The following is a 25,104-nucleotide window of genomic DNA, read 5'->3' on the forward strand; positions in this document are numbered from 1 at the left end:
TTAAAAAAAGATCCCTCTTCAATGACGATCGAAGATCCCAAGTGTCACAACCAAGACCTGGTGCAGCCAAATAAATAAATATGAAAAAAAAAAAAAAAGACTGCAGGGTGGCCGGACAGGAAGTGGGCAAGACTGAGCCAGGGGAACCAGGGGACCTGAGCTGGACCCAGAAGAAGTGGATCAAATCTCCCTCTCTATTTCTTCCCACGTGAAGATGCACCCCACCATGAAACATGCACAGGTGCTCAGAAATGTGAGCCGCCTCAAAACAATGTGGTGAGTTTTTCAGGAAGTCAACATTTTCCTATTTAAATGACTGTCCTTTATTCTCTCCTATGTACTGCCTTTTTTTTTTTTTTTTTTAACTGATGTTAAAATCACTTTTCTTGTAAAATGGTTTAGCCATTGTGGAAAACAGTACGATGATCCCTCAAACAATTAAACATAGGGACTTCCCTGGTGGCCCAGTGGCTACGACTCCACCCTCCCCAATGCAAGGGGCGTGGGTTTGATCCCTGGTGAGGAAACTAGATCCCACATGCTGCAACTAACAGCACAGATAATAATAATGATGTAAGTTTTATTTAATTATGCAGCTAAAGATCCCACATGCTGCAATGGACCTGGTGCCGCCAAATATTTTTAAAAAATAAAAACGTAGAAACGCCACATGATCCAACAATTCCACTTCTAAGTAGATATCCAAAATAATTGCAGACAGAAATTTCAACAGATATTGGTACACCCTTGTCCATAGCAGCCCTATTTACAACAGCCAAAAGGGAGACACACCCAAAAGTCCATCAGTGGATAAACCGACAAACAAAATGTGGTCCAACCATGCAGTGGAACACTGCTGCTGCTGCTGCTGCTGCTAAGTCGCTTCAGTCATGTCCGACTCTGTGCAACCCCATAGACGGCAGCCCACCAGGCTCCCCCATCCCAGGGATTCTCCAGGCAAGAACACTAGAGTGGGTTGCCATTTCCTTCTCCAATGCATGAAAGTGAAAAGTGAAAGTAAAGTGGAACACTATTCAGCCTTAAAAAGGAAAGAAATTCTGACAGACGCGAGCACGTAGTTGGACCTTGAGGATATAGATGGACCTTGAGGATATTACACTGAGTGAAATAAGCCAGTCACAAAGGACAATTACTATAGAGTGGAGGTCTGGGGAAGTCAGTGTTTCATGGGGACAAAGTTTCAGTTTGGAAACTGAGAAAGTTGTGGAGATGTTTGCGGGGATGGTTGCAAAACAATGTGAACGTACTTAATGCCACTGAGCCATGCATCTACCAGTGGTAAGTTTTATATTAGGTATACTCACAACAACAAAAGTTTTTAAATGACGTCTCTCTCATGAAGGAATGAATGGTAATTGACATTATGAGTTTACAGGACATGTTCATAATTGGCAAAAAGTCTTCAGTTGACTCTGACAACTTAAGTGTCCCACAACTGTTGAGGATTTTGCTGGCTCACGCAGTCCAAGTATGGAAACCACAAGGTTCTGAGGAGCTGACCTCTCCCCCACGCACACCTGCCTACCCATTCTCCGTCTCGCCCTGCCTCCCCCTGCGCCCGTTCCTGCTGCCCCAGGCGCATGCGCACTTGTTCGGTGGGAGGTGAGTGAATGCGCACGCTCCGGGCACAGTCTCGCGTCAATCTCCGCCCCTTTTCCCTTCTAGGAGGCAGCCTCAGGCTGGTGCGCACGCGTCGGGGCCAGGGGCGGGTACCAGCACGGCTCCCTTAGGTGGTGGCTCTCGCGAGAGGCCGGCCCGCGATCTTGTAGCTCCCCCTCCCCTCCCTCCGCCTCCCGGGCTCCTGCTGCAGCGTCAGCCCCTGTCCGGCTTCGGTGGCTGCGGCGGCCCCGATCCCGTGGCTTCAGCCCCGGCGACCTTTGGGGCCCCTCGGCCCAGATCCGCAGCACCGCCCATCTTCGTCGCCTCGGCGCCGGCCTAGGCCGCGGCCGCAGCCCCGGGCTCGCGTCGGTGCCGCCCGCTCCCGGCCCGCCCCCTATGGGCCCCGGCTAGAGGCGCCGCCGCCGCCGCCGCCGCCGGCCCGCGGAGCCCCGATGCTGGCCCGGAGGAAGCCGGTGCTGCCGGCGCTCACCATCAACCCCGCCATCGCCGAGGGCCCGTCCCCTACCAGCGAGGGCGCCTCCGAGTGAGTGGGCCGGGCCGGGGCCGGGGAGAGGACAGGATGTGTGTGTGTGGGGGGTGTCCCAGAGTCGCGAGGTCTGGGGACGGGGTCGAGGAGAGAAGAGGGGAGAGGCCCCGAGTAGCGAGATCTGGGAAGGGGGAGTCCCCGAAAGGAGGAGAGAAGGCCCAGGTAAGGTCGGAGGAGGGATCCCTGAAGAGGAGAGGAGAGGATGAGGGACTCTGAGTATGATATTGGCGGGAGGGGGGTCCCTGAATGGTGAAATTGGGCTCTGGCAGGGTTCTTGCTCGGGGATGATGGTCTGATAGTGAATCGGTCCCTGCGGGGATAAGACGGGGATATGAGACCCTACAGAGTGAAGCTATGGTAGTGATCCTCACCTGAGGGGAGAGGATGGGTCAGGGGTCCCTAGTGGTGAAATCGGAGGAAGGGGGAGGAGTCCCTGAGTAGTGATGTAGAGGGAAGGAAGGGGTCCTTGCATTCTAAGAACAGGGCGCACGGGGTTCCTGAAAGGAGAGGATGGGGCTGGCAGGGTCCCTGGGAGTGAGCATGGGGTAGGGGCGTCCAAGAAAAGGGGAAGAGGGTGTCTGAGAGATGAGGGAGGGTCTTAGGGAATTTGGGGGGAAGGGAGCCTGAGAAGATTTTGCTGGTGGGGAGAGAAGCTGCTGAACCTGGGGAGAATGGTGAGGCATCCTGACAGGGGCAGAGAGGCTGGAGAAGTGGGGAGTGAGGGGGATTTGGAGGGCCAGAGGTGGGGAGAACTCGGAGCAAGAAAGAAGTCAGGGGATCTGCTGGGACCCCTGAAAGCAAATGAACAGAGAGATTCTGAATTGAATGGATTAACAAATCCTTGAGGGGCTGGAGAAGTGGTGGTGGTGGTTTGAGGCCATGGAGGGGGATGGGAGGACTTGAGGGGAAAGAACGGGACAGAGAAAGAACCTGGGCCTTTGGGGGTTGCCCGATGGCAGACTTGTCTTCAGAGCACATCCCTGACCTCCCCGCTTCGATTCTCCATGCTGGAGTGGAGCAGGACGGTCCTAGAAACACCTGGCCTGGGTCCGTGTGCCTTGTGCAGGTGTGATCTGTGAGAACCCAGAGATGATGGGCGAATGGCATGTTTCATGCCTCTCAGGGGACTTGGCCTCCCTGTAACCAAATGAAAGAGGAGCACCTTGATGCACATGAGTGTGAGTTCACATCTTTCTCTGTCCCTGAGGGCAGCTCAATGTGGGGACGCGTTCCTGATTCTCAAAAAATTCGCTTATTCTAGGGACTTCTCTGGCAGTCCAATGGTTAAGATCCCGAGCTTCCAATGCAGGAGACACAGGTTCGATCCTTGGTCAGGGAACTAAGATCCCACAGGCAGCGTGGCTCAGCACCCTCCACCCTCCAAAAAAATCCACTTATTCTTACAAGAGAGCTCCTTCATCATAGTTGCTCTCTCTCTCTTTTTTTCTTAAAATGTGATCTGTGATTTCCATCCCTTCAAAAATTTCCCTAGTAGAAGCCAGCCATTAGAATTCCAGAGTGTTGTTTTGTTTTTTAATAACCACAGTGGAGTTGCCATTAAATGTAAGATGGATTAATCAGCTAACTCCAGAATGCATTTTAGATGTCTGTTGGGCAGGCTGAAGACTTTCCAGGGTCTGAGGGTCTAGCCACAAAAGCTGCCTCTTCAGCCCTTCAGTGGAGGAGTTGTGGCACATACATTTACTCCTTTGCCTCCCCTCCTCTGTCCATCGCATCCTTCTTCCCCCTTTATCCAGGTCCCGGCTCAGGCGGCCGCTCCCATGAGCCCAGGCTTTGCAGGCAGACTGGACACAGGTGTCATTCGCTCCAGCCTGTGCCACTTCCTTTCCTGTGATCCTCAGGCAGGTTACTGACCCTCTGAGCCTTCTCCCTCCCTTGTGGGCTGGGGTCTGCAAGAGACTCGCCTCCCAGGAGGATCATGAGAACTCAGCAAACTGGTTAAAGCTCTGGTACCTGCTCGCGATGTGGCACCTACCTCCCAGCGACCTCTTCTTGCTACCAGCTCAGGTTGACATCACCCAGCAGCAGGTCATCTTGCTCCAGGGTGTCCTTTTGCTTACATCTCTTTAAGTTGTAGGCAAGTCATGATTGATCTTGGGGATTGGAAGGTTCCTGCCAGAACTCCAGTCTACCCCTTTATCTCCTGCTTGAATCCCCCCTACAAGATCTCCCCGAGCTGGGCAGTCAGCTTTGGCCTAAATGCCCTGGAGACAGACTTCCCTGGATGCCCAGTGGTTAGGGCTCTGAGCTTCCACTGCAGGGGACACAGGTTTGATCCTTGGTTGGGGAACTAAGATCCCATGTGCTGCACAGTGCGGCCGCTAAATAAATTAATAAATTGTATAAATGCCCTGGGGAGTGGTGGCTGGGGGGACCTCTTCTTCTCTAGAGCTGCACTCACGGTTTGGCTAGAGCTCCAGGCCATGCCAGCCCTTGACACATGGCGTGTCCAAATTCAGGGGAGCTGTAAGCATAATATGCTTTCCAGATTAGTTCATTTCACCTGTTTTTTTTTTTTTTCAAATGTGGCTAGAAAATTTTTAATTGCACACATAGCTTATGTTCTTTTTCTTTTAAAAAAAAAAAAAAAATTTGGTTGCATCCGGTCTTAGTTGTGGCACGTGGGATCTTTAGTTGTGGCCTGCAGGCTTAGTTGCTCCACGGCATGTGGGGTCTTAGTTCCCCAACCAGAGACTGACCCACCTCCTCTGCATTGCAAGGCGGATTCTTAAGCTCTGGACAACCAGGGAAGTCCCTGTTCTCTTTCGGGCAGCCCCGAGTTAGTCCTCCTGGGCACTGAGCATTGAGCTGGCGTCCACCTGCCTGTTACAGGGAGCTGCCTTCAACTTCAGGATTTGATTCAAAGTCAAGTCACCAGGGAAAATAGCATACTGTCAACATTTCCTTTGAAAGTTCCCTGAATCACCCAATAAAGTGCCATATATGTGGTTGGTTTTTAATCACCGGGTCTAGGAATGTGTGTGCGTATAAATGCTTGGTGTTTACAGTAATGCTTGGGATATAATAAGCGCGTGCTGGTGGAACGGAATGCCCTGCATTTGTCCGCACCATTTATAAATTATGCCCCTGTCTTTCCCCATCCAGTGGCTGTGTGTAATCCATTTAAATTAGAGGCACAGGTGTAGCAGCTTCTTGTCGTCCTCCTCTAGGTTCTGGTTCCTTGCTCTGAGGCCACTCTGACTCTCAATTTGCTCCTCCATCCTCGTGAAAAATCCTGGGGACCTCCACTCCCTGACACCTGGGCTTCTCCCCATGGTTCCTTCATCTCCTTCCCTTGTGGTCTGAGCCTTTGTGTCAGGAAAGAGGCCTCCTGGATCTGATATCAGAGCCATCAACCTACAGCTCATCACCGAGATCTAACCTTTATGATGTGGTGAGGGGTGGCTGGTTCTCGGGGAGGCCGGCTGTGTGTCTGTGGATTGTCTGTCTTTCCTACCAGATGGTAGGCTCTTGAAGCACAAGAGTCAAGTCTGATTCACCTGCCGGCCCCAAACCCCAGGGCCCAGGATGCAGTGGTGGCTCGGTGACCCTGGCTCAGACTGAGTCATCTCCTGGTGGCTCCCACACTCTCGCTCACCCTTGCCCTTGGGGTCTCTGCAGAGCACATCTGGTGGACCTCCAGAAGAAGCTAGAGGAGCTAGAGCTCGACGAGCAGCAGAAGAAGCGGCTGGAAGCCTTCCTTACCCAGAAGGCCAAGGTTGGTGAGCTCAAGGACGATGACTTTGAACGGATCTCCGAGCTGGGAGCCGGCAATGGCGGAGTGGTCACCAAGGTCCAGCACAGACCTTCGGGCCTCATCATGGCCAGAAAGGTGAGCTGCAGCTGGCAGTAGGGTGACTGTTCTGTCCCTATGCTCTGTGGGCAGGTTCCCTGGAGATGGAAGGGAAGGTTAAAGGGTGCAGGCATCTGCTTTCTGATTGGCTCCTGGGCTCAGAGGCCCCACCCCCCAGCTTGGGTTCTACTTAGATTGTGGCAATGCAGGCTTGCCTCAGGCAGCTCCTCCTCTAAAACTGCCCTGTGCCTTCCCAGCTGTGGCTGCAGTTCAGATTCGCAGGAATGGACTGGCTTGAGAAAGGAGCAGATGGAAGAGAGGAGAGTCAGGTTCCCTTAGAGCCAGCTGCCCCCTGACATCAGAGCCAGAAGAAAACCCTGCCCACCAAGACCAGCTGCTAGGAGCGACAGTCACCTTTGGGGGATGGGGTCCAAATGACGCGTGTTAGCCAGTATTCTCCAGAGAGAGGGAACCACTGGGGGTGTAGGGGGGAAGAGTAGACACTGGCTCAGGCAGTCATAGCGGCTGGCAGGTCTGAAGTCCGTGGGGCAGGCCTGTGGGCTGCAGATCCAGGGAAGAGTTGAATCTGGGGGTGAATCCCCATCCCTTCTAGGAAGGCCTTCACCTGATTGGATAAGGCCCACCACTTAGAGAGTCATCTGCTTCCTTGAGAATCTGATGATTCCTGTGTTAAATCACATCTAAAAATACCTCCACAGTGATGTCTAGATGGGTACCTGACCCAACAACTGGGTGCCGTGGCCTTACCAAGGGGTCATGTGAAGTGACCATGACCTCCCTGTTCAGTGCAGACCCCGATGCTGAGACGTCCCTCATTGGGGCTGCTGTGCAGCTGCCCTGCTGGTCTGAGGGGGAGGGTCCCTGAGAGACACTGGGGGTGGGGAACAGAAGGAGGTCCCCACCGGGGGACAGTGGCTCCTGCACACGTCCCCAGGGCCGTCGTGTTGACGTGTGACTCAGTTCATACAGTCATCTTCCTTCAGACGTAGAAAGCTCCCTCTTTGGATCCCATCATCTGGACCCCATGGTTTCAGAATCGCATTCTTGGACACTTGACCACCCCGTACCCTGGTGACGGGATCTGCACAGGGCCCGCTTTTCCTGGGAGACCTGTACTTAGGGCTTCCGCTGGGGTCTGTCACTTGGCTGTCCCTCTGCCTGCCGAGCTCCTCCCTCCTGAAACGTACAGCCCCTCGTTTTCTATTTCTGAGTGCTTTCCGCAGGCCTTCTTTTCCAAACCAGAGCAGCCCCAGAAATCCCTGCTCTGCCTGAAGCACCCCCAACTCCAGGGAGCAGAAGGGCAGCCATGAAATTCAGACAACAGTGGGGGGTGGGAGGGACTTGGACTCAGAGTGCTTCTCAGGGTCAGAAGGGTCTTCAGGCTGGCCAGGACTCTTCCGGGTGGTAGATAACCTGACTTATGTAACCATGGATCTCTGAAAGTTTGTCTACAGCTTCCTTAAAGCCTGTGAAGTGGGGCTTCAGAGTTTAAAGTTGGAGAGTTGGGCAGGTGTAGTCTAGCTAGGAGCCCTGCCCCATGTATGCCTGTGCCCAGCTTTGACCCCTGCCTCAGTCACAGACTCTCTTTGCTGTTTTTGCAACTTTCCAGAGCTTCTATAATCCTTTAAAAATAAAATCTTTGGAAGGGGAGGGAGGGGAAGGGACTCCCCTTAGCAGTCCAGTGGTTAGGACTTGGCACTTTCACTGCCAGGGCCAGGGTTTGATCCCTCGTTGGGAAACTGAGTCCAAAAAAAGAAAAAAAAAGAAGGGTCCAAAAACTGGGGGGAATGGGTCTCAGATTTTGTTCCGCATCAGGCGTGATCTCCTCTGGTTGCCTGTGGCCTGTGCAGCCATGCACCCAGGGTCACACAGTTCAGGGAGACCTTCCCCAGTGGCCCTGGAGCCCTCAACCGGTCTGTGGGGGTCCAGAGCTCCTGGAGGGCCAGTTCACCCCAAAGGCCTGTTTGCCAGTATCCAGCCAGGGACACAGGTGGGGAAATTGAGGCTCAGTGACCTTCCTCCCCTACCCTTGGTGGAATTCTGAGCTCCCAGGAAGCTGAGTCTGAATTCCATGCATTCCAAGGGTGTGAGCTTATCAGATGGCCCAGGTGTAAGGGTGAAGGTGGGGCTGGCCGGCAGGATCAGCAGGGATCCTGCTGTGGGCTGCGGTCCCTCCTGGCCCTCTGATGGGCAGGGCAGTATCCTGACCAGTCCCACACGAGCAGTGAGGCCAGTCCCACAGGACCCAAGGGAGCTCGTCTCCAAATGTTCTCTGGACTCCAGCGTGGCATCCCTACTCCTCCTGCGTCCTTGTGAGAGCCCCAGGCTCGAGTCCCAGGAGTGTGTTGCGCCCACATGGGTCTCCTGACTTCCTGTGCTCCCAGCAAAGGAATGTGTGTTCAGCCTCTGTGTGTGTTCCTCCCCTCAGCCCCTCTGGCTTTAAGAACGGAGGTTACAGGCCTACCAAAGGCCACGTCCCAACACTGGCCCCCTTCTTTGGAGTGATGTCCCTGAGTCAAAGCTGGCACAAAATGTGCACTCCTGTGCCTGTAGACCAGCAGCTCTGTTCTACTGAGAACCTGAGGCTGAGCTGGTTGGTGTCTGGCTTGGGCTTGAATCCTCTTGGATCTGTTCTTTGCAGTTGACCTAGTCTGTGGGCACGTGCTGGGTGTCCTCTCACAAGAGAGAGCCATCCTACTGGAGGTGGCTGTGGGAAGGCACGCTGTCCGAGGGCCTGTGACCAGAGCTCGGCTCTGCAGGCAACCTTCAAGTAGGGGTGGGAGGTTTTGCCTGGGGGCCTCATGGGTACCAGGCATCGTGTTGCCAGAGTCTTCCACAGTTCTCCAGGTTTTGAGGGGCATTCGTGTGGGTCCCACACATACACTGTGCCCCCTGAACTCGGCCCACACCCCTCTAACAGGCAGCTCTCTGTCCTTCTACCTGGCACCCCCACCTTCCCTTGTCCATCTGGCTGAATCCCACCCATCCTTTGAGGCCTGGCTTCAGTGTCACCGGAATCCTGGGGCACCTGTCTGATTCCTCCATCGGCACCTCTACCACCTGGGGTTGCTCTTCCTGTGTCTCACCCATTCCCGGTGGCATGTCCCCTCCAAGCAGGACCTTCTCTGCTGTCTGCTCATCAGTGGCCCTGCGTGTAATCAACTCCACAGAAATGTCTGTTGAATTGGTCACTTTCAGATACCTGGGCTCTGGCTCTGCCTCTCTGACAGGGGTGGGTGGGAATTATACCCTTTCCTTGTGGTATCGCGATGGCTTGGGCACCTGGGACTCTGAGCAGCCAGGTCAAGGATCCACAGCCTGGCTCTCTCCCACCATGCGGGGAATCTTGGCTTCCCTGGGGTTTGTAGCTGGGCATTACTCTGGGCCCTTTGTCAGCTGTCTTCTGCGTCTCTCTAGGCGGTCCTTCCTCGTCTTTCCAGGTATCGTGATGAATTTGGTGACAATCCTTTCTGTCGACTTGGACTCAAGGGGAAGGGGAGCCACGCTCCCAGCGGGGCAGCAGAAGGCTCACTGTGGTCTCTCGGCTGGCAGGGGAAGGGGAACCCACCCCATGAGGGGCAGCGGTGAAGCAATTGCCCTGTTGAACAGGGTACTGCTGGGTCTGCTCCTGGAAGGGCTGACACTGTACAATTTGATTCACAGAGCTCCCCCTGTAACCAAGTGGACAGTGTTGCCTCTGATGATACTTTTTTTAAACAGCTTTAATGAGGTGTAATTCACCTACCATACAATTGAGCCTTTTAGAGTATTTAACTCAGTGATTTTTAGTATATTCGTGGAGCTGTGCATCCATCACCATCATCAATTTGAGAACATTTTCATCACCCCAAGATGCATTCCATCCCCATGAACAGTCACTCCCCCGCCCACCCTTAGGCCCTGGCAACCAGAGACCCGCTCTCTGTGACTGAGGGTCAGCCTGTTCTGGACGTTTCCTGTTCTGGACGTTTCCCATTAATGGAATCACACCCTGTGTGTCCTTCTGTGTCTGCTCCTCTCACTTAGCGTTATGTTCTCAGGCTGCATCCATGTGGTAGCCTGTTGGGGCTTCTCTCCTCATCATGGCTGAGTGGTGCTCGCATGCATGGAGGGACAGCATCCTTGGCCTGTCCCTCCTTCAGTTGATTCAGGGCGTACGGGTTGCTCCCATCTTCCAGATTCTGTGAACATTCCTGTTCAAGTCTGCACTTGGGTGTGCGTCCTCGCGCCCAGGTAGGTGGATGACCCCTCCTTTCCCGCCCCCTCAGCCGTGCGGCCCTGACCCCACCCCCTCTTCCCCACAGCTGATCCACCTGGAGATCAAGCCGGCCATCCGGAACCAGATCATCCGAGAGCTACAGGTGCTGCATGAGTGCAACTCCCCGTACATTGTGGGCTTCTACGGGGCCTTCTACAGCGACGGCGAGATCAGCATCTGCATGGAGCACATGGTGAGCCCACCCGTTCCCCCACCCCCTAGAGCCCTGGCCTGTTCCGGGGGCCTAGCGCAGGTGGGGAGGCGGTGCAGCTGTGTACACACTGCACATAGCTTCCTTTGTTTCTTAAGCACCACAGAGCCTCCTCTCAATTTTGCTTTCTCCCTGGATCCACGGGAGACACTGCTCTCTGTGGGCTGAGCTGGCCCCATCTTGTTCCCTCCGTTGGTCATCCCGGCGTCCATGTGCACCCATTGGGTAATTTACGAAGCACTGTTGACAGACACTGAGGTTGTTCCCAGTCCCTGCCGCGTTATGAATAATGCTACGTTGAAAGTCCTTGCACCTGGGACTTCCCTGGTGGTCCAATGGTGAAGACTCTGCATCCACTGCAGGGGATGCAAGTTCAATCCCCGGCCAGGGCACTAAGATCCTACATGCTGTGTGGTGCGGCCAAAAAAAAAAACAGGAAAGTCTGTGAACCTAAGCAGGCCCACCTGGGGAGGGCTGCTTGAAGAAATGCTTGACTGCTCCTTCCCACATGCCCTCTAGCCAGAGTGCATGGTCTGGGACACAGCTCTGGACCCCCAGCACAGGCCTGTGGGGACCAGGTCTCTGCAGTGGAGGGTGGGCGCCCATCTCCTTTAAACCACGGCTGATTCCTATGCGCCCCGTCATTAAGGAACTCTGGTCTCAAGGCTCAGAAATGGGTGGGATTGAATGTCATGAAAGCAGAAGTGGTCAGAGCTGAAGGCCCCTGGAGGAAACACTGCCGGCCCTCTGCCACCCGCCCTCGGCAGGTAGAGCCCTGCCTGAGCCCAGCCGTCCAGGCCCCGGCCCTCGGGGGCCCTTGCAAAACCAGGATGCAGTGTGGCTTTCAGCAGGCAGCTTCCGTTACGCCCAGCCTCCAGCCCACTGTCCTCTCTGATGGTTTTGTAATGAAGACAGGAAACGAATTTGAGCAAGAGCCCACCAGGAATGCTTGTGAGCCACAGGGAGGGTTCCCCCCCAGCTGCTTTGCCCCCACCTGGCAGTGCCCAACGGGTGCCCTTTCCTCACTGGGGAGAAGCCAGTCGTATCTGCCCGCCCACCTGGCCACCTCCTTGCAGATGAGAGTCAGGCAGAGTCAGGGCGAGAAATGGATGGGAAGTCACTCTGGTCTGAGGGGGCCTCTGCTGTATTGTAATGAACCCCCCACTCCCACCCCGACCTCTCCTTCTTCCCTCCCCCCCGTCACCTCCTCTGTGTGTTTTTGGCCACAGTACACAGGTGTGGCACGTGCAATCTTAGTTCCCCGACCAGGGATCAAACCCGCACTCCCCGCTTTGGAAGCACGGGGTCATTAAGACCCCGTGAAACCACCAGGGACGTCTCCCCATCTCCTCTTCAGCCACCCCCACCCCTGCTCCCTGCATATCCTGAGTCAGGAGGCTCTTCTTTCCTGGCAGAGGAGAGGCAGCGTCCCAGCCCCGCCCCTCCTCTTCCCCCTCCACTCAGTGGGTGTGAAGCATCGGCTCCTGTGAGGCTCCTTCCGGGAGCACGCATGATGCTGGGGAGAGGCTGGATTCTCTTTGCTTGCTGGGCTCGTGCTTTAAGCTCCTGGTTGGGCTCTTCTGGTTCACTTTCATAGCGAGCATAAGAGGACGGTGGACACGTAGATCACACGCAGACTCCAAGACACGGGCCCCAGTGTGGCCCACGCACCCTGCTTTCTGCTAACAGGTGAGGGCCCACAGAGCTGTGCCTTAGGGAGGGGGCGCCCTGGACGGGGAGGGTGTGAGGAGGGACAAGACAACAGGAAGCGGCGAGAGAGCCCGAACCAGTCATGCCCTTGGGATCCCGCACTTAGTGGTGAGGGGGCACTCGCAGCCCCCCCACCTCCTTTTGCGGGACTCTGGAAAAATGTCACACTGGGTCTGTCCGAGAGGGTGAGGATGGGGCAAGGTTTCACCTGCACGCAGGGTCCTGCTCTTTGGTTCTCCTCTCCCACCAGAGAGCTTCCAGCTCTAGCTTGTGGGAAAAGCCCCCCGGCTGTGATGAGCAGCCTCAGTTCAGCCCAGGAGAAACTCACCTGCCAGTGTGGAAAACAGCAGAATTGGCAGCTGCCCCGGCACCCAGACCTGTTCCTGGGGAAAACAAGGGGCCCAGACCAGTGGACAGTGGTGTCTCGGGGCTGCAGCGGCCAGGGAGCAGCCGACAGACCGCTCAGAGGCACCTCTTGGTATTTCTTGGCCTGCAGTCAAATCTACCAAAGAATGCAGTCCCTTTTCTACAATAATGAAAAATCAGATGCGTCCTTCAGCAAAGGGGAGGTAAAGAATGACAGCAGGCAGCTTCCCAGGGGAGAAACGAAACCCACAGTTACGCTCCAGAGGAGCAGTCCTCCAGGAGAAAAGAGTGCATCGTACGAACCCACGGATGAATGGACAGACAGACAGGCTGAAAACGTGGTCTTCCTCTGTGCACATGGATGTGTATACAGGAGCATGGAAGAATCTGGAAGAAAATAACACACTTCAGGAAGGCTGGTGGAATTTCTGGGAGATCAGGGTACAGTTCATCTGCGTTTGAATTTTGAAGAGGAATGTATCAGGTTTCTTTGGAGGTCCAGTGGTTAAGAATCCGCCTGCCAGTGCAGGGGACACGGGTTCTATCCCTGGTCCAGAAAGAGTCCACACGCCCTGGAGCAGCTAAGCCTGTGCACGACAACTACTGAGCCTGTGCTCCACCCCAGGAGAGGCCGCCGCAGTGAGAAGCTCTCACGTGGCAACAAAGACCCAGGGCAGCCAAAAACAAATTTTTAAAAATCTTAAAAAAAAATGGTACTAAAAGAAAGATGTATTCGTGTGCTCCGTTCTCAATGAGTGGAGGGCTTTGGGATGCTCAGAGGACACAGGCAAACTGAAAGCTCACAGTCACGCTTAAGGAGTAAGACCCGGGCTCAGAGGGACCTTGCCGTGGGCCTGTCACGCCACATCCTGTCCCATGTCTCCTCAGCTGTGGACCAGGGGCTCTCCACTGGGCAACGTGGGGGCCCTTCACGGTTGTCACAGCCAGGGAGATGCTTCTGGGGGGCAGGGACGCTACCCATGGTGCCCAGGATGGTCCCTCATAGAGAAAGGTCCGTTCTGATGTTGGGGGCGAGGTAAAGAAGAACCTCACTGTGTTCTGAGCCACATCTAGACCCCAGCCTGGGGCCTCTCCTGCCCCCATCTCCACATGAATGTTCTCCCTAAACACCAACCTACAGGCGTATCACAGCCCTTCAGAAAATTAGGAGTGTGAGGAGCCAAGTCGGAGAGCAGAAACCACGATCCTTTTTAAACATTCCTTTAAGGTTGAGAAAATGAGAAGGGCTTCCCTGGCAGTCCAATGGTTAAGAGTCTGCCTGAGAGTATGGGGGGACACGGGTTCCATCCCTAGTCCAGGAAGATCCCACATGCCATGGAGCAACTGCGCCCCTACCCAACAACTCCTGAGGCTGTGCTCCAGAGCCCGTGCTCCGCAAGAGAAGCCACCGCAATGAGAAGCCCTGCACACTGCAACGGAAAAAACCCCCTGCTTGCTGCAACTGAAGAAAGCCCAAGTGTAGCAGTGAAGACCCAGCACAGGCAAAAAGAAATAGTTTGTTTTTTTTTTTTTTAATGAGAAGAAAAGGAATTCCCATCTCACCAAGCATGTAGAATGGAGCTGGGCCGGCAGCCTGTCTGCTGGGTGCACCAGGCCGCCTGGTCCCGTGGGTTCCTCTCCAGCCACCCACCATGGGCGCGTGCACGGCCACTCGCCCCCTCTGGGGCAAGTCCATAGAGCCTACATGGATTCCCAAAGTGTCAGAGGGCTGGGGTTTTCCAGAACTCTCAGCACAGCCCTTCTCACCAGACACAGTGGGGACAGAGGCCTGGGAAGGGGGACTAGACATCCCCGAGGCTGCAGGCTTCTTCCCCACTGCCCAGCGAAGTGAGAGGCCTCCTGGGGCAGCAGGTGGCCACAGGGGCCCTGGAGCAGGGGAGAGAGAAAACAGGCTGTCCTCCCTGCCTCGAGTTCACATTTCGACCACCTCTCCCAGCATCCCCCAGGTCCAGCTCTGGCTGTTAAACATCCTGGGGGCGTTTCCGCCTGGCCAAAAGGTGCTGTGGGCCGGTCGGCGACCCCTGGGCTTGTGGTCTCCACGTTTGCACAAGACCTTGCACAAGACACTGGGTTTCTGTCGTTTCCTCATTAGCGTGTGGATTTGGGTCCCCGCCCGGGTCGGGGAACCGACTAGGGTGACCTGTGTCAGGTCCTTTGCTGGACATCCCAGGAGCAGGACAGTGAGCAGTGGCTGTCGCTTGCTCCCCTTCCCTGTGCCCCTCAGCCATCAGGCCTTCCTGGTGGAGCCAGGGAGGCTTCGGCCAGGGAGCAGTGAGGGAACCCATGGGCTTGGCCTCCCTTCTGCGCTGGACCCTTGCCGCTGGCACCCCTGTGGTCTCGCTCCCCTTTCCGCGGCCTGGCCGGCTGGCTAGAAGGGGACCCAGGCCCCAGAGCTGCGAGTCCACTCAGGTACACTCTCTGGTGCTCCGGCTGTGAGCTCAACCTCTACCCCGTGGAGCACTGGCCTCTGTGGCTCTGCTCTGCCTGCTGCTAACTGGCAGCCTCGAGAAGGTTGAATCCTGTTGTCCAGCCAGGGCCTTGGTTCCAGGAAGCTCAGCCGCCTGGGAGCACGGTGGCAGCCTTTCTGGTTCTTGAGCCCTTGAAGCAGTGGGAGTCCCTGCCTTGGGCCCGTGGGTCGCCTCTGGCTGTGGTCTGGCCTCTTTCCTGCAGACGTGAGTGAGCACCCACTCGCCAGGAGCCTGGGAAGTGGTTTGTTTTCCAGCCTGCTGCTCTGGTGTCCCGAGGCCCTGGCCTGGCAATGGCTCAGAGCAGCTTGCCTCTCCCCTGTGCTGTCCCCAGGATGGCGGCTCCCTGGACCAGGTGTTGAAAGAAGCCAAGAGAATCCCTGAAGAGATCCTGGGCAAGGTCAGCATTGCGGTAAGTGTGTAGGCACACTCCTGGCCCTGCACTCTCGGGGTTCATTACTGCTTCTCCCCGCTTCCAGGTGACCAGGCTTCAAGGAGCCCCTGGAAGCCAGTGGTGGGTGTCAGCATGGTCCCCTTCAAAGAGGCAGAGGTGCCATTGCCAGCCTCCACCAGCTGTGTGCCTGAGTGGGCCAAGTCCTTTGCCCATGAAGTGGGGTAATGCTCCCCAACCCATGCAGGCCTTGGGCAGGGGACGGAGACGCTGTGACCCCAGACACGTGGTGTCCCACGGTGCTGTCATCGTTGACTGTGGCCTCGCTGACTCGGTGAAACAGCCTCTCCATCCTTCACCCTATCAGCCTGGGAAGCCTGAGCACAGTCCCAACAGCGAAGGGCTTAACAGAGGATGCCCCTGGGGCTGGGGTGACCTCCAGGGCAGGAGGCTGGCTGGACAGTTATAACCTCGGGCCTTGTCTCAGCTCCCAGGGATCCCAGGCCCTCCTCAGATGAGGAGACAGCATTGCCCACGTCACAGGCAGGGGGCTTTGTGAGAGTCGATGAGGTGGGTGACTGTTCCCACCCCAAGGATGTGGTGACTGTCTTGTGGCCACTGTGGCCTGGCCCTGGGGACAGTCCCCCTGACGGTGCCCTGCGGCTCCCCTGCAGGTTCTGCGGGGCCTGGCATACCTCCGGGAGAAACACCAGATCATGCACCGAGGTAAGGGGAGGGCACCCCGGCCTTGGGGCGTGCGGGGCGGCGGTGTCCTCACTTCCGGCTCTGTCCCCAGACGTGAAGCCGTCCAACATCCTGGTCAACTCCCGGGGGGAGATCAAGCTGTGTGACTTCGGGGTGAGCGGCCAGCTCATCGACTCCATGGCCAACTCCTTCGTGGGGACGCGGTCCTACATGTCTGTGAGTCCCTCGATCCGCTGTGCCCCCGGGTTCTTCTGCGGTCCTCCCTGCCACCAACCCCATCAGTTTTTCCCCGATTTCCAGGTTTTCCAGAAGCCTGCTCTTCCCTGTTGTGCCATTTCTGTCTTTGCTGGGTTTCTCCTCTCCTTTGAATTTCCAGTCTCCTTCATCTTCTCACTTAGGTTTTTGTTTCTCTGCCCAGCTTCTCTCCACTGCTGGTAAAAGTCCAGTCGGGGAGAATCGTCAGTCAATTTCTGAGCCAGGCAACTGGCCCTGCATTATTTTAGTAGCCATCCAGGCGATTTTTAGAGCAAATTACTAGAAGTCAGTCTTGGGATTGTCCTAAGAGCAAGACGTCCCTGGGCAGGGCACTGTCCAGCTGTGGGTTGTGGGTTTGTGGGGGGCTGCCGTCAGCTCAGATGGATGGAGTGGAAAGAAGAGACAGAACGGCCTGCTTTCTGTCGCTGGGTCTCTGGAGGGATCCCAGAGTGGGACAAGGGTGCAGGGGAACCCCAGGGTGCCGGTCCCTCCTCATCACCCTCGGGGTGTCTCCCTGTCTCCCTGCAGCCGGAGCGGCTACAAGGCACACACTACTCGGTGCAGTCAGACATCTGGAGCATGGGCCTGTCCCTGGTGGAACTGTCCATCGGCAGGTACCCCATCCCCCCGCCGGACGCCAAGGAGCTGGAGGCCATATTCGGCCGGCCCATGGTTGATGGCGCAGAAGGAGAACCTCCTAGCATCTCTCCACGGCCGAGGCCCCCCGGACGCCCCATCAGCGGTAGGGCTCCAGGCCAGGGCTTCCGGCTTGGATGGGCCCCAGAGCCTGGGGATGGCAGCTGCCTCCCCACGGGCCCCTCTCAGCACCAACTGTCCCCCTGGGCCATGCTCCCTGAGGTCAGTAGTCCTCAGATAGTCCTGTGGCTTCTGGGGACAGCACTGCAAGTGCCCCAGACCCTCCCGTCTGGGGCTGCTGCACCTGTTGCTACCAGCTGGCTGCGTCGAGAGGCTCAGTCCTCAGCCAAGGCAGGGGTGGGGTAGAGGGGTGGTTTCTCCCACATTTTATCACGAGAACGTTCAAGCATACAGAAAAGCCAAAGGGTTGCCCAGCAGGCTCGCACCCACCACCTGCCATGGCTGTTCTCCTGTGTCAGGCCCAGCCTTTTGGGGAGTGCAAATTGAAAGGAATTCAACTCAGGGTCTCCTCCAGTGGCTGCTTGGCTTCAGCTCTGTTGCACAGCCCAGTGTGGGCGGGAAGAGGGGTGTCCTGCAGAGGTCTCGTGGTACCTGGACCAGCCACCTGTGAGATTCAGGCTGATGCTTGCACCATATTGAGGGCTGGCTCAGGGTCAGGATCAAGGTCCCAGCTCAAATGGTATAATTAGGCAATGGCACTTAGGGATCTGTGACTTTATTTTTCTTAAGTCAAGTGACCAGAAGAGAGTTGAATTAAGTTTGAGACCAAAGGACCATGCAGTGGACTGCAGTTGGTTGGCTGGCTGGTTCCTAATAGCTTTTTTGAGATAGAATTCACATAGCAAAGGATCCACTCAATTCATGTTAACAACACTGGATTTCTGTACCTTCACAAGGATGTCCGACCATCACCTTATGTGAGTCCAAAACATCCTCGTCACCTCAGAAGGAACCCCTGTCCCTCTCCCCTCCGCTGACAACCAGGAACCCACTTTCTGTCTCTGTGGATTGGCATGTTCTGGACATTTCCCATTAGTGGAATCACACCCTGTGTGTCCTTCTGTGTCTGCTTGGGGTCTGTCTACGTCACAAGTGTTGGTGCCTAGCTCCTTTTTTATGGTCACATAATATTCCACTACTTGCATCATTAGTTGGTTTTCACAATATTTTCAAGCCCAGACCGTTGCTTCCCTGCTGCCATGCCCAGACTACTGGGCTATTGTAACTTCCTCCGAGGGGAGAACCTCCCCCACCCAAATCTGTGTCCTCAGACCCTGGCCCCTCCTTTCCCTGCCTGACTCCCAGATGGCGCCCCGACCTTCCAGGCAGGGAGGAGCAGTGGGCTATGCCAGGCCATTCGCCTGCCAGCACCTCCCCCAGCCCGGCCCCAGCCCGAGTGCCCATTTCAGGCCAGGGGACAGAAGGCAAAAGTCCAGCTGCCAAATGCAGGCCTGGCCAGCTGGGTCTAAGACAGGGGTCAGCCACCTCAGCCGGCCACCACCGTGAGCCCACAGGTCTGGGCAAGGTCATACACACAGCTGCCCGCCCACTGCCAGCCCCACCCCCACCCCCACCCCCCGCCAAATGCCCTGCCTGCACAGGGAGCAGGGGTTTGGATTTGGGACAGCCCAGACGCAGCCCCATGCCAGATGTATGCCTTGTCAACCAACGTTCCTATTTGTTTCCATGTTTGGGGTTTGTTTCCTTTTTCTCATTCACTGGAGGGTCAGGAGAGAAGTTCCTTTCCCAGGAGGGCAGCCAGGCCAGGGAGCCTGCCCTGTGGTTCGGGCCAGGTGGGAGGAGGGTGGTCGGCCTCACGTTCCACACACTCAGGCCTTGATGCCAGACAGAAGCACAGTGGCCACCTGCCCATCTCACCCGAATTCATTTCTGCCCCGGGCAGGTCACGGGATGGACAGCCGGCCTGCCATGGCGATCTTTGAGCTGCTGGACTACATTGTGAACGAGGTGCGTGCCCAGAGCCCCGCTGGCAGGTTCTCCACACCAACGGGAGTAAGCTATTCCTGTTGGAAGGCATCCCCCCAAGAAGAGAACTGGACACGTAGACCGTGGGGTGTGCGGGGGAGGGGCCGCAGGGAGAGATGGAGACCCTAGTCTTCAATAGGATGTTGTTATGTTACGAGGTGTGAAGACATGTGGCCTCACTTCTACCTGTGATACATAGACCTACTCTCCCCAAGGGGCTGTTTTCTTATCTTTATAGAGATGAACCCAGAATTGTTACTCTGAGCCCAGGGGCTAAGTGCTGGGGCCCAGGTGCCCTGACACCCGCACCTCCTTTTCTGAGCATCTTGGTGTCTGTGTGAACTCATGAGTCCTCCCACTTCCTCAGAGAAGGTTCAGGCATTCCCCGCCACCCCCCACCCCACCCCACCCCAGCCTCAGGGAGCCCCCAGCCCATGAGAGGGCAGTGTGGATGCCCACTGTACAGATGGGTACATCAGGGCCTGAGGAGGGGAATGGCACAGGGCCCAGCAGGAACTGACCCCAGAGCCAGCCCTCTCAGTATGGCCGCATCGCTGTCCTGGGCCCTCTGGGACAGACATGGTTTCCGGTAGCCCCGGGGCATTGGGGCGGCTGGGCTTGGGCCAGGCTTGGCTCTCAAGGTGAGCAGCTCAGAGCAGGGTCAGTGATGACAGAGCAGGGTGGGTGGCTCTGGTGACAGCACTTCCTGCACCCAGCAGCGCTGCCCGGGCCTGGCTAGCACGTCCTCCCCTGGAGGTGGAGGAGTGGGCTTCTCCAGTTTTCAGGCCCAAACCCCAGCAGCTGCTGCCTCCCTGAGATCCAGACCCTCAGCTCACTCCAGGCACTTCCAGAGGGGGCGGACAGGATGGCCCTCTCCTTCTCTCCAGAACCAGTTGTGATCCCAACATGGGAGCTCTTGAAAGAAAACCTGGGAAGAGCCTGACCCAGGTGGCAGGGCAGGCGGCAGGGCTCCCAGGGAAGCTGCTGGAGGGAGTGGGATGGTGCCCTCTGCCTCCATGAGAGGTGTCCTGAGGGTCCCCACGGCCGCACGGCTAGGAGGCATCTTTCCCCCTGATTCCCAAACCATCCTTGACCTCTGACTCCCACCCATCTGGTCTGTCCTTCAGCCTCCTCCCAAGCTGCCCAACGGCGTGTTCACCCAGGACTTCCAGGAGTTTGTAAATAAATGGTAAGATGGAGCGGGTGGGGGGAGCAGGCTGCCTGCTTCCTGGGGTGACTGCCAGGGCCTCAGGGATGCTAAACAATGGCAGCATCTGGTGGGACCAGAGCTCACCTGAGAATCGGTCCCCCTCCCAAAGCTGCTGAGTCTCATCCCCAGCTCATCCCCACCACCCCGAGTGAAACCAGGCTCTTTGGAAATCACACAATTTCCACCCTGCCTTCTGCCAGCAGGCACCCCAGATTGCTGGCCCTTCAAGCCCGTCACCTCCCAGCTCCCAGGTCAACCTTCCAAGCCTGTTTCAAGGAGGCAGCCCTCTTCGCCCTCTGTGGGTGATGCAGCCTCAAGCCAGCGGACCGTGGACCTGGAGGGCCGGTCTGCCAGGCGCCCTGCGTGTTTAGACGCACACATGGCAGCCCGGGCTTGCACGTCCCACAGCTGATCTGCAGCTGTGGGTGCTGCCATCCCCCACCACCCTGTGAACCTCTCTGTGCCCCGGGAGGCTGTCAGTTTAAAGAACTGCCACTCAGCCCTGAGCTGCCATGAACAACTGCCTTTACATAGTTCTGCTTTTCTGAAGGAAAAATATCCATTTTGACACTTGGACTCCTGAGCTCGGGGTTTTTTATTAGACGTTTAGCTGCGGTTGCTACTAGGCCTCTAAGCTAGCAGCAGCCTGGGGCTTTCCCACCCTCTGTCCCTTTCCCTCTTGTCCTGGCCCCAGGCCCTTGCCCTTCCCTTCTGGGCCAGGCGTCCTGCTCTCACACCAAAGGGTGCGGTGGGGCCCCTCGCCCCCACGGTCCAGGCGGCCAAGGGCAGAAGGACGCAGGCTCCTCCCCTTGGCACTGACAGCCCACTTCTCCTCTCTCCCACCTCCTGGGACCCGCAGCCTAATTAAGAACCCAGCTGAGCGAGCAGACCTGAAGATGCTCATGGTGAGTGACACCCAGATTTTGAAGATTCAGGGGTCCCTAGCAGGCCCTCCGTGCCCCAAGTGAACACCTGAGTGGGCTCTGATGACGTGGGCTGGCATGTGGAGGCCGGGCGAGCTGCAGAACCCATGTGGGTCTCCCTGGCTCACTGGAGGGTTCCACGCAGACCAGCTGAGTTCCTCCCAGCTCCCCAGGGACAGAAGGGCCTGCATGCCCAGGGCTAGGGCTCAGAATGACTGGCCTCTGAGGCATTGGGGGCACCGCGGGGTTATCTGCCTTCCTCTAAACCACACTGCTCGATGTCCTTGAAAACCAAGGTGGTCACCAGAACTGACCTTCTACCAGCAGAGCTGCCTGCCAGCCTTAGGTGGCCATCACAGCACCTTCCACCCACGTCTGCTGAGGACATTAGGCCTTCCTCCACTGCCCAGTCTGACTATCTGAGTCTCAGAGAGAAAATACTTCCAGCCACTCTTGGTGTCCACAGGGGAGAGAAGCAGCCTCTTGGGGTGGCTGCGATGTGGAAGTGTGAATAACCTAGCCATGCCCCCTGGTGGGCTTCTGTGCCCTGCCCACACCTGCAGAGGCCCCCCGCCCAGCCTTCCTCCAGCTCTGCACCTCGGGACCTTTGCACAGGATGGTCCTGATCCTCTGGGGCCGTGTCCTGTTGCTCTCTCCCCAGCTGTGGCCCCTGCTCCAGCACCTTCCCCAGAAAGGTACCTTGTCTGAGCCCACCCCTGTTAGCTGTGGGTCCCGGCTGTAGTTAGTCTGCTGTGAGCCTGGCCTGGCACACCTTGTAGGGTAGGGTCAGCATCAACCTGCTTCTTTCTAGAAGTTTCTTATTAAGTCCAGTGACGTGTGCTTCAGGTGTGCATGACAAAAGAAGCCCATGTTCATGGTGGACATTACAGACCAAGGGGACAGCAGCACAAACTTTGAAACCCCCACGGTCTCCCCCCAACCCAGCTCTGTGCAGTTCACACAGTTCAGGCCCACATCCAGGTCTCTGCCTGGGCGACACCACGCGCTGGGTGGGGCTGACTGCTGTCTTGACCACAGGGACCCTGGTCCCTTAATTTGGTTTTTTTCACCCAAGCCTGAGCCCCCTTTAGGAAGGTGGGAGTATTCTTGCCTCCCCAGCTGGTGAAAGAGACAGATGTCGCTTGGGGGCGTAGACCCCCACCCTTCTGAACCAGGGACCTCTGGCGAGTCCAAATGGGAAGTGTGACTGTGAGGGTCACTTAAACTGATGGAGGAGGTGCGATCCTGCTCCCCGGCCACACAGGCCCTGTTTCCAGGCTCAGGAGCCTCAGCTGGTGGTTGCCACCTGGACAGGACGCTCGGGGAACTTGCTGTCCTCACAGAGACCTGTGGTTCAGATCAGATGTCCTCACGCAGGCAGCCCTGCCCCCTGCGACACGGGGCCACACCTGAGGACATCTGTGTTTGTCGCACTGGGGGGCTTCTAGCATCAGGTGAGGGGGGGCCAGGGAGGCTGCTCCACAACCCATCGCAGCACCCAGAGAGCCCCACAGAGGGTCACCCTGGGCTCCAAGGGGCACGGAGCGGCCTGCCCCTTGCCTGAGACCCTGTCCCACGTCGCTGGCCCTGGGGTGGGGGTCCAGCCATCTGTCCAGAGCCAGACTGCTCAGGCCACTCCTTCCCTTTCAGAACCACACCTTCATCAAGCGGTCCGAGGTGGAAGAAGTGGATTTTGCTGGCTGGTTGTGTAAAACACTGCGGCTAAACCAGCCCAGCACACCCACACGCACCGCCGTGTGACGGTGGTCCTGCTGCCGCCACCAGGCCTTCCCCCCTGCCCCATCCCTCCTGCCATGCCCTCCGAGGGGACGCACACGTGGCCCTCAGGCCCGGGGAGGCCGATACCGCTGTGCTGTCTTCTCAGATCCTGCTTCCTTAGGTTTAAAGAAAAAAGAAAAAAAAACAGGGAAAGAAAAAGCAAATGTGCCAGTCGTGCTTCTTGTTCCTTATCCTTGGGGTCTCGGTCCCTGTCCAGCCGGGGTGGACGCCTCCACCAGGGCAGCCCAACCCCCAGGAGACGGTGACCTTGGGCACTGACTTTGCTCCTTTCCAAGCTGTGAAGCCTTGGAACGGCCCCCAGAGAGAGGGGGTGCCATCTTGGGGTGGATATGTGCCCCTCGCCTAGCGTCTGCCCCTTGGAGGTGGTCCCCCCAGCCCAGAGGAACAGTCGGGTCCCTGATGGCTGTCGTGGGGTCCCCTCCCCAAGCTGCTCCTGCCTCTGGCTGCACAGCCTGTCCTTGGCAGAACGTGACCTGCCCCCCAGGAGGTACCCTCCTGTCCCCTCCTGTGCTTCGGGGAGCAGACTCTTCTGACAGCAGCCTGAGCTGACACTCGCTCGGCAGAAAGGAAGCCTTGGGTTTCCAAGCTGTCGTGTGGTTGAAACCCCAGCAGATCGTGCAGATAAGGCCTCTCCCCCCACGCTTGCCACCCGACAGATGTGGGCGGGTGGCTCTGTGTCACCTCCACTCGCCCAGCAAATCAGAAGTGACCACCTGGGGCACGTCACTCTCTTGGGGCCTTGAACTCTCCAGCCGCAACTGATGAGAAATGAGTCGGTGGCTGTGAGGTTGTCCCGGCTCCCAGTGTCCATTGGGGTGCCCAGCCAGGCCCCCTGCCGTGGTCTGTGTGAGGCTCGAAGCTGAGACCCAGCCTTTCCACCTTCAGGGCTGTCCCGCCTCCGATGGTGGAGGCCGCCTCTGAGCCGTCAGGCAGTAGGAAGTGGTGGAGGGCAGGGCCTCTTCTAAGGCTTCCCCTCCTCCAGGCTCTCCGAAGATGAAGCTCTGAGCCTCCCCCCAACCCCAATACTTCCTGAAGGCTTGAAACAAGTTGATATTTATCTGTGATAAGTTTCAGAGGAAGGTTCTCCGAGGGCAGTGGGCCTGGGGTGAGCCAGCCCTTCGTTTCTGGAGAGGGGGGCTGCAGAAGATGGGGGCGTGTGGCCCTGTGGGAGCTGCTGGATTCTTTTCTTCTCTGGGAGACCCTTCTAGTCTCGTGTGTTTTTTTCCCCCCCTCTGTGGTCACCAAAGAGAAGACGAGTTGGTAGCTCTTCCAACCAGGTTTCTGCCACTTCATCGTTGCCCCTGAAATCTCACCTAATTTAGAAAAGAATAAAAAAGATAACTAAAAGTAGCAGAGGTGTGGCTCTGTGGGCACCCTGGCTCCCTCCAGAGCCTCAGAGGGGGAAGGGGACCTAACGGGTGAACTGTGACTCAGCATCTTGGCCCGTGGGCGCCCAGCACTGGCAGTCACAGACAGGCCCATCGTCAGGCCAGTCCTGTACACAGTCAGGCTTCGGGCCTGACCGCTTTCTGTTAACAGAGCCGACAGCCACTTGGAAGGAGGAAGAGACCACGTCAATAGGGGTCCTAGGGGTGCCGGAGAATTTGGGGTAGGTGGGGTGAGGCCTCCAGGGTTGGTGAGGGAGCCCAGAGAGGAGGATTCGAAAGCAGGCGCCTCTCCCAGCCCATCGGCTCCCCACAGCCGCTGCCTGCTGTGTCACTTTGCCAGGACCCCAGGGGCCCTAGGGAAAGGACCGGCAACATGTGGCTTCTCCCTTTTCCCATTCCAAGGCTCATCCAGGAACATACTGGAGCCCTGGAGACCACAATAAAAGTGACTTTCGACAGCCCGAGGTCTCCTCTCTATCCCGCCTCCTGCAAATGTCCCTAGACTGGCACCCTCTGCTCTGACACCTCATCTCTTCCGAGTTTGTGGGGGTCCAACCCTAGCTGCTCCCCACAACCTGGTGGCCACAGACAGGCCTAGGGATTCTGTTCCCTGTCCTGCCGAAGCCCTCTCCTGCGAGGGGGCAGGCTCTTAATTCCTGAAATGTGCAACTTCTGTAGCTTTGTTTCCTGACATGTGGGGGTCCAGGCAGAAGGCAGAGTCAGTCTGCTGGGTACTCCCAGGCCCATCCCCAGCTT

The 25,104-nt window shown here is 57.0% G+C and overlaps 1 protein-coding gene across 2 annotated transcripts; it reads left to right on the top strand.

Annotated features, from left to right (window-relative positions):
* Positions 1 to 1,756: 1,756 nt before the first annotated feature.
* MAP2K2 (mitogen-activated protein kinase kinase 2) lies at positions 1,757 to 24,327 on the top strand. Of its 2 annotated transcripts, none has more exons than XM_070373912.1 (11): positions 1,757 to 2,164; positions 5,810 to 6,020; positions 10,307 to 10,453; positions 15,368 to 15,445; positions 16,099 to 16,150; positions 16,221 to 16,345; positions 16,913 to 17,126; positions 18,945 to 19,009; positions 20,155 to 20,216; positions 21,097 to 21,142; positions 22,425 to 22,739. In XM_070373912.1, exons 1-11 carry the CDS (start codon positions 2,073 to 2,075, stop codon positions 22,722 to 22,724), a joined length of 1,392 nt encoding a protein of 463 aa, XP_070230013.1. In that variant the 5' UTR covers positions 1,757 to 2,072; the 3' UTR covers positions 22,725 to 22,739. The 2 variants fall into 2 exon arrangements, with proteins under 2 accessions (XP_070230013.1, XP_005896020.2); XM_005895958.3 differs by lacking the exon at positions 22,425 to 22,739 and adding an exon at positions 22,811 to 24,327 and having other exon boundaries at positions 1,764 to 2,164.
* The last annotated feature ends 777 nt before the right edge of the window (positions 24,328 to 25,104 follow it).

The sequence above is a fragment of the Bos mutus genome, chromosome 7, assembly GCF_027580195.1.
Source record: "Bos mutus isolate GX-2022 chromosome 7, NWIPB_WYAK_1.1, whole genome shotgun sequence".
Classification (NCBI taxonomy): Eukaryota; Metazoa; Chordata; class Mammalia; order Artiodactyla; family Bovidae; genus Bos; species Bos mutus.

Coding starts and splice junctions, on each gene's coding strand:
- MAP2K2 (XM_070373912.1), top strand. CDS start 2,073: ATGCTGGCCCGGAGGAAGCCGGTGCTGCCGGCGCTCACCATCAACCCC. Junction 19,010..20,154: donor TGGACTACATTGTGAACGAG/GTGCGTGCCCAG, acceptor TCTGTCCTTCAG/CCTCCTCCCAAGCTGCCCAA. Junction 20,217..21,096: donor CAGGAGTTTGTAAATAAATG/GTAAGATGGAGC, acceptor TGGGACCCGCAG/CCTAATTAAGAACCCAGCTG.